General features: G+C 55.1%; 2 protein-coding genes across 2 annotated transcripts in view; both read right to left on the bottom strand.

Moving 5' to 3' along the window:
- Positions 1–6,004: 6,004 nt before the first annotated feature.
- On the bottom strand, positions 6,005–6,705 carry LOC125295297 (the record flags this gene model as incomplete). The annotated part of the gene is given in 2 exon segments (XM_048244562.1): positions 6,005–6,300; positions 6,303–6,705. Coding segments are annotated over 2 exon segments (699 nt in total), but the record flags the coding sequence as incomplete, so codon positions are not given.
- A 2,927-nt stretch (positions 6,706–9,632) lies between these two features.
- The window catches only part of LOC125295296 (protein turtle homolog A-like), a 19,631-nt gene continuing 16,763 nt past the window's right edge, over positions 9,633–12,500 (bottom strand). The window contains exons 10-15 of the mRNA XM_048244561.1: positions 12,372–12,500; positions 12,093–12,204; positions 11,492–11,658; positions 10,780–11,018; positions 10,382–10,466; positions 9,633–9,994 (exon numbers count right to left, since the gene is read on the bottom strand). The exon at positions 12,372–12,500 is cut by the window's right edge and continues 22 nt beyond it. Of these exons, the coding sequence (XP_048100518.1) occupies positions 9,633–9,994; positions 10,382–10,466; positions 10,780–11,018; positions 11,492–11,658; positions 12,093–12,204; positions 12,372–12,500 (1,094 nt within the window). The remainder of the gene's footprint in view (positions 9,995–10,381; positions 10,467–10,779; positions 11,019–11,491; positions 11,659–12,092; positions 12,205–12,371) is intronic.

Below are 12,500 nucleotides of genomic sequence, written 5' to 3'. Positions count from 1 at the left end.
TCCTCACAGTGCAGCTGTGTGTGTGTGTGTGTGTGTCTGTATCTGTATGTGTGTGTGTGAGAGAGAGAGCGTGTGTGTGTGTGTGTGTCTGTATCTGTATGTGTGTGTGTGAGAGAGAGTGTGTGTGTGTGTGTGAGAAAGAGAGAGAGAGTGTGTGTGTGTGTGTGTGTGTGTGTGTGTGTGTGTGTGTGAGTGAACTGCAGAGTGGAGAACTGCAGCACTGATGAGCTAGCTAACTCATCTACGGAAGATGGGAGAGAAGACCTGAGCATAGAATTTGTGTAATGGACACCTGTATTTCTACAGACTGGCAGTGGAGAAAGGTTGCCTGTCATACACACATACTCACACACACTCTCTCTCACACACACACACACGCAGGGTTTCATTTCAATAACAGTCTCTAGGCATAAAACCTGGGCCAAGAATCTGCCCAAAGCTTGGCTGAATTCAGGAGTGTTTATAACTGAGCTATTGTTATTAAAAAACATTAAACAGTGCTCTCAGAAAGGTAGGTCTATCTATTGCATCAGATTGTCCAAGAGTGGCCCTAGCTTGCAGTGTGAAGTCCACGTCTTTCTCCTCTTCTTGGTTGGAGGAGTTTCATCCATTTCCTTGCCCACATGTTTGGGCTTAGACAGCAGTGGTGAGGCCAGTGGGTTTGCGTTCAGGAGGCCCTGGTCAGTGGGCTTGCGTTCAGGAGGCTCTGGTCAGTGGATTTCAGGAGGCCCTGGTCAGTGGGTTTGCGCCCTGGTCAGTGGGTTTGCTGTGGGATCCTCAGGAGGAGGTTTCATGTCAGGGTTCATGTCCAGCTCAGTGGGTATGTGTTATGTTCCTCAGAAGGAGGCTCATGTCCAGCTCACCATCCGTTCATGTGGACACGCCCACAGAGTCCTGGTCAGGGATCACCCTCAGTTCATGTGGATGGGTAGGTCTGACCACAGGGTCCTGGTCAGGGATCACCCTCAGTTCATGTGGATGGGTGTGTCTGACCACAGGGTCCTGGTCAGGGATCACCCTCAGTTCATGTGGATGGGTGTGTCTGACCACAGAGTTCTGGTCAGGGATCACCCTCAGTTCATGTGGATGGGTGTGTCTGACCACAGAGTTCTGGTCAGGGATCACCCTCAGTTCATGTGGATGGGTGTGTCTGACCACAGGGTCCTGGTCAGGGATCACCCTCAGTTCATGTGGATGGGTGTGTCTGACCACAGGGTCCTGGTCAGAGCCCCTGGAGGGCAGCACAGCTCAGCGCAGGAATGTCCAGTCAGTTTCAACACGCCTCTTCAGCGCCCTCTTCAGAGCACTCTGGAGAGATGAGAGACAGAGATGAATCGTTAGCCACTACTGACCTGCCCAACTCTGACAGAACACACACACACACACACACGTCAGTAAACACTCACTAGAACACACTAACACATATGCATATATTAGGGCACAATCACACAGAAAGCTGTTGTTGCTCCGAGAGATGTCTTGCTTTTGTGTAGTATTTTGTGTTGAGTGTTTTGCATGTTGCTTTTAAATTAAAAAAAGTTCAAACTTCAAACGGAAAAGCAGCCAATGTCATTCGTGCTTTAATTAAAACCTAGTGCAGCTCGCATTTTACAAGCGACAAATCGGCCCCTATAGTCTGATCATGCCTGTACATGTTCTATATGTAAAACTCCATGATCTCCATACATGTGAGGAGATGTGAGGAGATGTGAAGAGAAGTGAGGAGAGGAGGAGATGTGAGATGTGAGGAGGAAGAGATGTGAGAAGATATGAGGAGGTGTGAGGAGATGAGAAGATATGAGGAGGTGTGAGGAGATGTGAGAAGATATGAGGAGATGTGAGAAGATACGAGGAGGTGTGAGGAGATGTGAGAAGATATGAGGAGATATGAGGAGAGGAGAAGGAGAGGAGAGGGAGAGGAGAAGGCGAGGAGGTGGTCAGGAAGTGGCAACAGACCAGGTGGGCTGGGGGGGTGGTATATTAACTCAGACAGGGCAGAGTTGAGCCCACTCCGGGGGTCAGGCGGGGCAGAAGGGCCATGAGGGCAGGGATGACTCCCTGTAGCCGACAGTCTCCTGGAACTCCTGGCACTTGGCCGTTAAAGCGAGCCTCACTCAGGGAACGGCTGCACTCACTCCCAGGAGCGTGGGATACGGGGGGAGGACTCAAGGAACAGGAGAGGCCTGAGAGGAGGAGAGGAGAGGAGAGAGGAGGGGGAGAGAAGAGGAGGAGAGGAGAGGAGACAAGGAGAGGAGAGGAGGGGAGGGGAGAGGGAGAGGAGGGAGGAGGAGGAGGAGGGAGGAGGGAGAGGGAGACAAGGAGAGGGGGAGGAGAGGAGAGGGAGGGGGAGAGGAGGGAGGAGAGAGGAGGGAGGAGGAGGGAGAGGGAGAGGGAGGAGGAGAGAGGGAGGAGGGAGGAGGAGAGAAGAGGGGAGGAGAGGAGGGAAGAAGAGGAGGGAGAGGAGGAGGAGGAGGAGGGAGGAGGAGAGGAGGAGGAGAGGAGGAGGAAGGAGGAGGAGGAGGAGAAGGGAGGAGGGAGAGGAGAGGGGAGGAGAGGAGGAGAGAATAGGGGAGAAGAGGGTGGAGAAGAAGAGAGGAGAGGAGGGGAGGAGGAGAAGAGAAGTGATTGAAGGGAAAGGGTCAGTTCATCACAAACCACACCAGTCTGTAGGGCCTGGGAATAACACTCACATTAGGCTTCTCTGAGTCTCACCTTTGCTGTCTTGAGTCCTGGGGAGTCCGGTGAGAGAACAGGGGTCCCTGATGGGCTCCTGCCCACGACCCCCCCGGGCTGGACCCTGCTCCCCCTTCAGTCCCCCCAGAACATCAGGGTCCATACACTGCTCCACTGCATCCCACTCATAACTCTCATCCACTGACGTGTTCCTTCTGACCATGGACACACACACACACACACACACACACACAAACACAGATGGAAACATTTACACAAACACAAAAGGCAACTGAAGGCGTGAAATGAGATGTGATTATGAGAAAATAACATGAGTGTGGGAGAGGTGGGCGACGTGGCGTGGCGCTCCCTTCGGTGCCCATGGCAACAGAGTCAAGAGTCGCGGTAATTGTGTTCCACCTTTGTGCCCGGCGGTTGCGGAACTCAGCGTCGGGCCGCAGCCGCTGGCTCTCCTCGGTGGTCTCGGGCGAGCTGAGCAGCGTGGGCGTCATGGAGACAGACTGGCGCAGGTGGCCGCCGTGCCCATAGGGCCCCACGCTCCCGCGCCCGCTGCTCTGGCTGGCATAGCTGGCCCTGCCCTCTCGGCTCTCCCGCAGGTACTCCACCTCCTGGGCTCGCGGTCAGCTCGCGGGCACCGCGAAGGAAGTCCAGCTCCACTTGGGAGCCGGCTGGTGCAGGCGGGCCAGCTGGCAGCGGCAGCTCGCCCTCTGGTGAGAGCAAATGGCGGGGTCGGCGGCAATGGGCGGTGCAGGAGGCCCCGGCCGCGGGGGCAGGAGGGGGTAGGAGGGGTCCAGGGGCACGTGCTTGTCACAGGCCGCCCATGAGGGTCTCCTGTGGTGGGTGGCCGGGCATTCTGCTGCTGACCGGGAAGGCAGCCGCTTGCCCGGCAGCAGGTCAGGCCAGTGCGTGGCGGCGTAGAGATGGGGGTCAGGGAAAATTGCGTGGGTCCTCCAGGATGGGGGCAGGACTGGCAAGGTAGAGAGGAACATGTAGGGCCGGTTGGGGGAGTGGGCCGCTCGAGATGAGTAGGCGGTCAAGGGGGTAGGGCGGTCCAGAAATGAGGTCGGTCTGCAGGGTAAACGGTGCTCTGAAGGTCCAGTCCAGCGGTGTGGGCGGTCCATGGGATAGGGTCTTTCTGCAGGGTGCAGGCGGTCCATGGGATAGGGTCTTTCTGCAGGGTGTGGGCGGTCCATGGGATAGGGTCTTTCTGCGGGGTGCGGGCGGTCCATGGGATAGGGTCTGTCCACTGGATGCTGGCGCTCCAGGCTACCGCTGCCATGGCGATGGAAGGGCACCAGTCCGTGGCAGAGGGCTCCGGGGCGGCCATAGCAGAGACGGGCGCCCGCCCAGGCTGAGACTTGTTTCCAGCCCAGCGTCCCGAGAGTCGCGGCTTGGCCGTCCTGGTGGCGGCTGGGAGGCGTGCGCCTGGGCTGGAGTCCAGCGGCTCCCAGCTGTGCGTGGCCAGGCTGATGGACTTCCTGAGGAAAGGGCGCGGGGGCACGACGCCGGACAGCGTCCTGCAGGGGCCGATGCTCATGGACTTCCTCATGAAGGGCACAGGCGCCTGGCAGATGCGCGAGGCGATCTTATTGGTCCTGCTGGCCGGCTCCCGCCGTGGCTCCTCCTCCGGGCTGGACTGCAGCGGCAGGCGCTCGAAGCGCTCGAAACGCTCTGGACTTCGGGTTGCCACGGCGGCCACGCTCCGCGCTGCGCTGACCAGCGTGTGGGCCAGGTCGGAGCCCATCTTCTGGGCCTGCCGGGCAGGACTTCGCGTCTTCATGGAGAGCAGGGGCTGGGTGCTGTCCGGCCGCCTCTCCTCCATCTCCTCGTCTCCAGCGCTGGGCTCGGGCGCTGGACGCGGGACGCTGCGGTGTCTGGTCTCAGGGCCACTGGGCTGGCCCACGGGGATGATGGGAGTTTTGCGCTCGTCCGGCACCGTGCTCTGCTGCTGGGTGGGGTCAGGCGGGGGGCCGTCCGGCGGGTGCCCCCCCCAGTTCCTGGGCACCACGTCGGGTTCGCCGGTAAGCAGGGAGGAGGCCTCGGGTGGCGGTGAGGCCAAGGGCCGGTCGGCGTGCGTCGCTGTAGATCACCAGGCACAAATCACGCTCATCTCGATGAAGCCGGGCATGCTGAGGTACTCTAGGATGGCGCTGGTCTGCACGGGGGACAGGCGGGCGGCCGGCGGGGGGGGCACCAGCCGGGCCTTCATGCTCTCGGACACGCGCGAGAGGGTCGACTGGTCACTCACGCTCACGCTCACGCTCTCGTTCTCCAGCAGGGTCAGTGGAGAGGCGCGGCTCGGGCTCCCGCCAAACGCCAGACGCTCGCTCTTCCTGGACCGAGCCCTGACCGCCTCCCGCTCCGAGTCCAGCAGCGCCGACGAGCCCGCCAGCTCCTCCACCGCGGGGCTGTCGAAGTGGCCGCCACCGGCGGGCGACTTGACCCGGCCGCCTGACCGCTGCTGTTCGTAGGGTAGCGTGGAGTAGCTGGAGGGCGTGCGTCTGGGCCTGCTGTCGCCATGGCGCTCCTCGTCCGAGGCATCGTCCGCCATCTCGTCCGGTAGCGGTGGTGGGGAGACGTCGGCTGGACCGGACTGGCCGCTCTGCTCGGCCTCAGTGCATGCGGCTCTCACACACCCGGCTGCAGAGGCTGCAGCTACACACCCGAGGGTGACGGCCGCCCGGCAGCTCCGTGTCGAGGTCTCTGAGGTCCGCTACCGGGGCCCGCCGCAGCGGAACGTCCGTCTGGACCCTCTCGGCGGGCCGGTCCGGCCTCCGGCTGCGGCCGCAGTTCAGGTCGGCGGCGGGGTCAGAGGTCAGCCCGAGGGCTGTGTGAGTGGCGAGAGGAGTGAGAGAGAGGTCTTCTGGGGCGGCGCTGGGCACGGGGGGTGTTGCCCTCGGACAGGCTGTGGGGTGGGGGCACCAGGCTGGTGGGCGAGCTGACGGGGCTGATGTCCCAGGTGATGTAGGAGGCCGAGGCGGGCAGTGCCCGCTCCATGGGGCTGCTGGTGCTGCCGAAGTAGCAGCGCGGTGAGTCGGACACGGTCATCAGGCTTCTTTCGGCCGCTGGCTGGGCTCCGTCTCGGCTACAGACTCGGCGTCCGGCTGGTGGGCGTCCGGCGCAGGGCTGGCGCCAGCGGGCTGGCGGACTTGCAGCCTCCCTGGCCCAGCGGTCCCAGCGCCGGGCCGCGGGTGTAGCCACCGGCTGGCGCTCCATCTCCTCGCTCCTGACCAGGCGCTACGCCGCCAGCCGGTCCCTCAGCTGCTATCGCTGGCGCCCTCCAGGTGGGTCAGCGCCGTGCCGTCTGGGCTCAGCGGACCGTCCGGCTCCATGGGCTGTTAGCTGACGCGAAGCGAGCCGGGCAAGCAGATCCTCGAGGTGCGTCGGTTGTGACGCCCGTCAGTAACGTTCTTGACGCTTCGCCGCTGTCCGAGTAGAAGCTGGCGCGCTCCAGCAGCGCCTCCGAGCCGGCCTGCTCGTCGTCCGAGTAGAAGCAGCCGTGGCGGGAGAAGTTGCGCGCCATGGCTCTGACCCGGCCCGGCGACTCGGCCAGCGTCTCCAGGTGCGGCGCCACGGACGCGTCCACCACCAGCGCCAGTGGAGCAGCTCGCCTCTGATCAGCGATCAGCGAACAAGCTCGGCCGAGTCCCGGAAGGAGCCCCTCCCAGGGGATTGTGGGAAGTCCTTCTTAAAGCTCCGCTTGAGGTGCGCGGGGCTGGATCCGGGGGCGTAGGCCTGGACGACGAAGCGTCCGTCGGGGCCGCGGGCGATGGACTCCAGGGCGGAGTTGGCGGAGGGCGACCCTCCCAGGTGGCTCTCTCCGAGAGAGGGTGTGGCGAGGCAGGTGCCCGGACAAGGCTGTAGCTGGTCGTGGTACTCGCTGCGGCTGCCCTTGTCGAAGGAGGAGCGGTCAGAAGAGGAGGACGAACTGGGGAAGAAGGACAGCGGTGGACACAGCTTCATCTTCAGCACGCTGTCAGGGCTGTTGGAGGGAGAGCGAGGCCTGAGGGAGGGATGAGAGAGAGAGATGGATGTGAGAATACACACACATATCGTCTTTTTTACACACATTACAGAGAGAGGGATGTGAGAATACACACACATATCGTCTTTTTACATCCATTACAGAGAGAGGGATGTGAGAATACGCACGTCGCACACATATCGTCTTTTTTACTTATGTCCATTACAGACCAGATCAACAGTGCATTACACAAATATAAAGACCAGCCCAACAGTGCATTACACAAACATACACACTCAACACTTTAATACCTTACAAATGTCCGTAGATCTTATACTCAAAATGGTGTGAGTGAACTCTGGTCTACTTTACTGGCGTGAGCCTAATGCATTTCTGAATATGTCAACTTGAAGGCATCTGCTCTCTGTTAGTGCTGTTGGTGGAGTTAGTAGCGTTAGTGTTGTTGGTGGAGTTAGTAGTGTTAGTGCTGTTGGTGGAGTTAGTAGCGTTAGTGTTGTTGGTGGGTTAGTAGTGTTAGTGGAGTTAGTAGTGTTAGTGTTGTTGATGGCGTTAGTAGTGTTAGTGGAGTTAGTAGCGTTAGTGTTGATGGTGGAGTTAAGTGTTGGTGCTGTTGCTGTCGTTAGTAGTGTTAGTGTTGTTGGTGGCGTTAGTAGCATTAGTGTTGTTGGTGGCGTTAGTAGCGTTAGTGTTGATGGTGGAGTTAGAGTGTTGGTGCTGTTGCTGTGGTTAGTAGTGTTGGTGTTGTTGGTGGGTTAGTAGTGTTAGTGCTGTTGGTGGAGTTAGTAGCGTTAGTGTTGATGGTGGAGTTAAGTGTTGGTGCTGTTGCTGTCGTTAGTAGTGTTAGTGGAGTTAGTAGTGTTAGTGCTGTTGGTGGAGGTAGTAGCGTTAGTGTTGTTGGTGGAGTTACTGTAGTAGTGTTGGTGTTGTTGGTGGCGTTAGTAGCGTTAGTGTTGTTGGTGGAGTTAGTAGTGTTAGTGGAGTTAGTGTTGTTAGTAGTTAGTGGAGTTAGTGTTGTTGGTGGAGATAGTAATGTTGGTGTTGTTGATGGCGTTAGTAGTGTTAGTGGAGTTAGTAGCGTTAGTGTTGTTGGTGGCGTTAGTAGCATTAGTGGAGTTAGTGTTGTTAGTAGTTAGTGGAGTTAGTAGTGTTAGTGTTGTTGGTGGAGTTACTGTAGTAGTGTTAGTGTTGTTGGTGGAGTTAGAGTGTTGGTGCTGTTGCTGTCGTTAGTAGTGTTAGTGTTGTTGGTGGAGATAGTAATGTTAGTGTTGTTGATGGCGTTAGTAGTGTTAGTGTTGTTGGTGGAGTTAGAGTGTTGATGGTGGAGTTAGAGTGTTGGTGCTGTTGCTGTCGTTAGTAGTGTTAGTGTTGTTGGTGGAGATAGTAATGTTAGTGTTGTTGATGGCGTTAGTAGTGTTAGTGTTGTTGGTGGAGTTAGTAGTGTTAGTGTTGTTGGTGGAGTTAGTAGTGTTAGTGTTGTTGGTGGCGTTAGTAGCATTAGTGGAGTTAGTGTTGTTAGTAGTTAGTGGAGTTAGTAGTGTTAGTGGAGTTAGTGTTGTTAGTAGTTAGTGGAGTTAGTAGTGTTAGTGGAGTTAGTAGTGTTAGTGTTGTTGGTGGAGTTAGTAGTGTTAGTGGAGTTAGTAGTGTTAGTGCTGTTGGTGGAGTTAGTAGCGTTAGTGTTGTTGGTGGCGTTAGTAGCATTAGTGTTGTTGGTGGAGTTAGTAGTGTTAGTGGAGTTAGTAGTGTTAGTGGAGTTAGTAGTGTTAGTGGAGTTAGTAGTGTTAGTGTTGTTGGTGGCGTTAGTAGCATTAGTGGAGTTAGTGTTGTTGGTGGAGTTACTGTAGTAGTGTTAGTGTTGTTGATGGCGTTAGTAGTGTTAGTGGAGTTAGTAGTGTTAGTGGAGTTAGTAGTGTTAGTGGAGTTAGTAGTGTTAGTGTTGTTGGTGGCGTTAGTAGCATTAGTGTTGTTGGTGGCGTTAGTAGCATTAGTGTTGTTGGTGGAGTTAGTAGTGTTAGTGTTGTTGGTGGAGTTACTGTAGTAGTGTTAGTGTTGTTGGTGGCGTTAGTAGTGTTAGTGTTGTTGGTGGAGTTAGTAGCGTTAGTGTTGTTGGTGGCGTTAGTAGCGTTGGTGTTGTTGGTGGCGTTAGTAGCATTAGTGTTGTTGGTGGCGTTAGTAGCATTAGTGTTGTTGGTGGAGATAGTAATGTTGGTGTTGTTGATGGCGTTAGTAGTGTTAGTGGAGTTAGTAGTGTTAGTGCTGTTGGTGGAGTTAGTAGCGTTAGTGTTGTTGGTGGCGTTAGTAGCATTAGTGTTGTTGGTGGAGTTAGTAGCGTTAGTGTTGTTGGTGGAGTTAGTGGCGTTAGTGTTGTTGGTGGAGTTAGTAGTGTTAGTGTTGTTGGTGGAGTTAGTAGCGTTAGTGTTGTTGGTGGAGTTAGTAGTGTTAGTGTTGTTGATGGTGTTAGTGTTGTTGGTGGAGTTAGTAGTGTTAGTGTTGTTGGTGGAGTTAGTAGTGTTAGTGTTGTTGCTGTCGTTAGTAGCGTTAGTGTTGATGGTGGAGTTAGAGTGTTGGTGCTGTTGCTGTGGTTAGTAGTGTTGGTGTTGTTGGTGGAATAGTGATATTGGTGTTGTTGATGGCGTTAGTGGTGTTGGTGTTGTTGGTGGAGTTACTGTAGTAGTGTTGGTGTTGTTGGTGGAGTTAGTAGCGTTGGTGTTGTTGGTGGGTTAGAGTGTTAGTGTTGTTGGTGGAGTTAGTAGTGTTAGTGTTGTTGCTGTCGTTAGTAGCGTTAGTGTTGTTGGTGGAGATAGTAATGTTAGTGTTGTTGATGGCGTTAGTAGTGTTAGTGGAGTTAGTGTTGTTAGTAGTTAGTGGAGTTAGTAGTGTTAGTGTTGTTGGTGGAGTTACTGTAGTAGTGTTAGTGTTGTTGGTGGCGTTAGTAGCGTTAGTGTTGATGGTGGAGTTAGAGTGTTGGTGCTGTTGCTGTCGTTAGTAGTGTTAGTGTTGTTGGTGGAGTTAGTAGTGTTAGTGTTGTTGGTGGAGATAGTAATGTTAGTGTTGTTGATGGCGTTAGTAGTGTTAGTGTTGTTGGTGGAGTTAGTAGTGTTAGTGTTGTTGGTGGAGTTAGAGTGTTGGTGCTGTTGCTGTGGTTACCGTCTCTCCTCTTGCGCTTCTTCCTGTCTCTGCGGCGGCTCATGATGCAGATGGTGACGAGCGAGAGGACGATGGTGGCCAACAGGAAACACACGCCCGCAATCACCCCCGCCAGCAGTGGCTCCGGGATAAAGGCCAAAAGGCTGGTACGTACTGGGTACACGTCCATCCCTAACACAGGACACGCACACACACACACACACACACACACACACACACACACACACACACACACAGAAACAGCATGATGCATGTTACCTCATCACACAGGCACAAACACAAAAAACTATGTGTATTTGTAAGTATGGAAATACACTAGATGGCAGAATTATCTTCAGAACTAATAAAGTGTCTTTCTAACTATCTATCTATCTATCTAGGCACATACAAATACACACACACACACACACACACACTCACACAACGCAGGATACAGGTTAGCTCACCCCACCACCACACACACTCGCAGAGACAGCATGATGCAGTGCACATTACTTCACATCAGCACACACACCCTCACACACACACGATTTGTCTAGTGAGCCTTAAGACACTCACCTGAGGTGGAGATGTTGACTGATTGGCTGGGCTCGCTGACCAGCTGGTCTCTCCGTGACAGCATCCGCAGGTCATACAGAGAGTCCTGGGGGCACAGGTGTGTTATTCACAGGTGATGTTTACAGGTGGGGTTGGGAAACGTGTTATTCACAGGTGGGCATAATCACAGCTGCCGTTTACGAAGTAGTGTGATATGCTCATACCAGCGTGTGTGTGTGTGTGTGTACTTGAGGAGCCCATGCACCAGTATGTGTGTGTGTGTGAGTGTTTGTGTGTGTGTGTGTGTGTGTGTGTGTGTGTGTGTGTGTGTGTGTGTGTGTGTGTGTGAGTGTACCTTGAGTAGCCCCTGCACCAGTATGTGTGTGTGTGTGTGTGTGTGTGTGTGTGTGTGTGTGTACCTTGAGTAGGCCCTGCACTAGCATGTCACTGCTGTTGGCGTTGATGGTCCCGTCCAGCGTCACCCACTTTCCTCCCTCAAGGCGGGCCTGCAGGACGAAGCTTGTGATTGGTAGAGAGTCCGCTGGGGGCGGGACCCATTGTAACAGGATACCCTCAGAGGTGCGGTTGACTGACAGCAATGTGGGAGGAGCCAGCACGGCTACCTCGGATACCACAGTGGGCGGGTCTGTAGGCGGGGCTGGAGGTAATAAACAAACAAACATAAAGATAAACAAAGATAAAGATAAACAAAGATAAAGATAAACAAACATCTGTCAGAGAAAGATCTGGACACAGAGAAAGATTTCCACCCAGGCTAAAAAGAGATTAAATATGACCGCTATAAGGACAAGCCAGCCCCCCAGGTCTACAAGGCACCAGCAGCATTCAGAGAGGGGTGGCTTCCTGACTTCCTGCAGTACACCATGCAGGCACCAGAGGGCAGTAACGCGCTGTCAGAGAGACTGAGCTGAGCCTTTCCTCCCTTCCTTCATCACCGTCTCCCTGGTTACACTTCACCGCTGACCACATCACTTTAAACTGTCAAGCTGCTATAGACCCGTGGTTCTAACAGTGACTGAGTGAACCTAGTAAAGACCCGTGGTTCTAACAGTGAATGAGTGAACCTAGTAAAGACCCGTGGTTCTAACGATGACTGAACCGGGTACTGACCTATGGTCCTGACGGTGACGATCTCGCTGAAAGGCCCGGAGCCCAGCTTGTTCTGTGGCAGGACGCTGAACTGGTAGCTAGTTCCGGCCATCAGCCCGGTCACCAGCATGTGTGTTCTGACGCGGCACCCCGGGCAGGGATCAAGCACTGCGGAGCCGGGCCTGGCACTGAGAACTCATGGAGGAGAGGGGAGGTTGAGGAGAGACGGTCGGTCACATGATGACCAGTGGAACAACTCTGTTCACATAACCCTAATGGTTTTTCATCCAAAGTGTTTTTTTTTTGTTATTAACGAGTGCACAGACAGATCACAGCTTTCTGAACCTGACTTTAACCCTGATCCGGCTCTATGTTGGCCCTGATCCGGCTCTATGTTGGTGTTGGCCCTGATCCGGCTCTGTGTTGGCTCTGTGTCGGCCCTGATGTGGCTCTGTGTTGGCCCTGATGTGGCTCTGTGTTGGCCCTGATCTGGCTCTGTTTCAGCCCTGATGTGGCTCTGTGTTGGCCCTGATGTGGCTCTGTGTCGGCCCTGATGTGGCTCTCTGTTGGCCCCGATGCGGCCCCATTTCACAGCTCTGTGTGGGTTAGAGTGAGTGCTCACCAAACAGAGAACTTCTGCATGTATCCTCCATCGAAGCCGGGCTCCCAGGACACGTTGGCCTGGTGCATCTCCGTGACGACCGACACGGAGGAGACGGAGTGGGGACTCGTACCTGAGCACAGAACAGTCACATGACCAATCAGAGTCATGACCTGTGGACTGACCAATCATTAGAGCGGTCTCACCTGTCACTCTTACTACAGCTCATGAATGACATGTGGATTAGCCAATCACGTGAGCATGTTTCTTTCCTGAGGTGAGCGGCAGCAGCTCACTTACCCAGGACTAGAACGACGGTTCCCGCGGTGACAGTTGCTACGCGGTTACTGGCTCGGCACTCCCATCCGCCCTGGTGGTCCTTACTGAGGGGACGGAGCAGAAGAGAACCGTTGGACAACAACGCGTACG

The sequence above is a fragment of the Alosa alosa genome, chromosome 5, assembly GCF_017589495.1.
Source record: "Alosa alosa isolate M-15738 ecotype Scorff River chromosome 5, AALO_Geno_1.1, whole genome shotgun sequence".
NCBI classification, from domain to species: Eukaryota; Metazoa; Chordata; class Actinopteri; order Clupeiformes; family Clupeidae; genus Alosa; species Alosa alosa.
The sequence above is the reverse complement of the archived record's forward strand: the minus strand, read 5'-3'. Positions and strand labels throughout refer to the sequence as shown.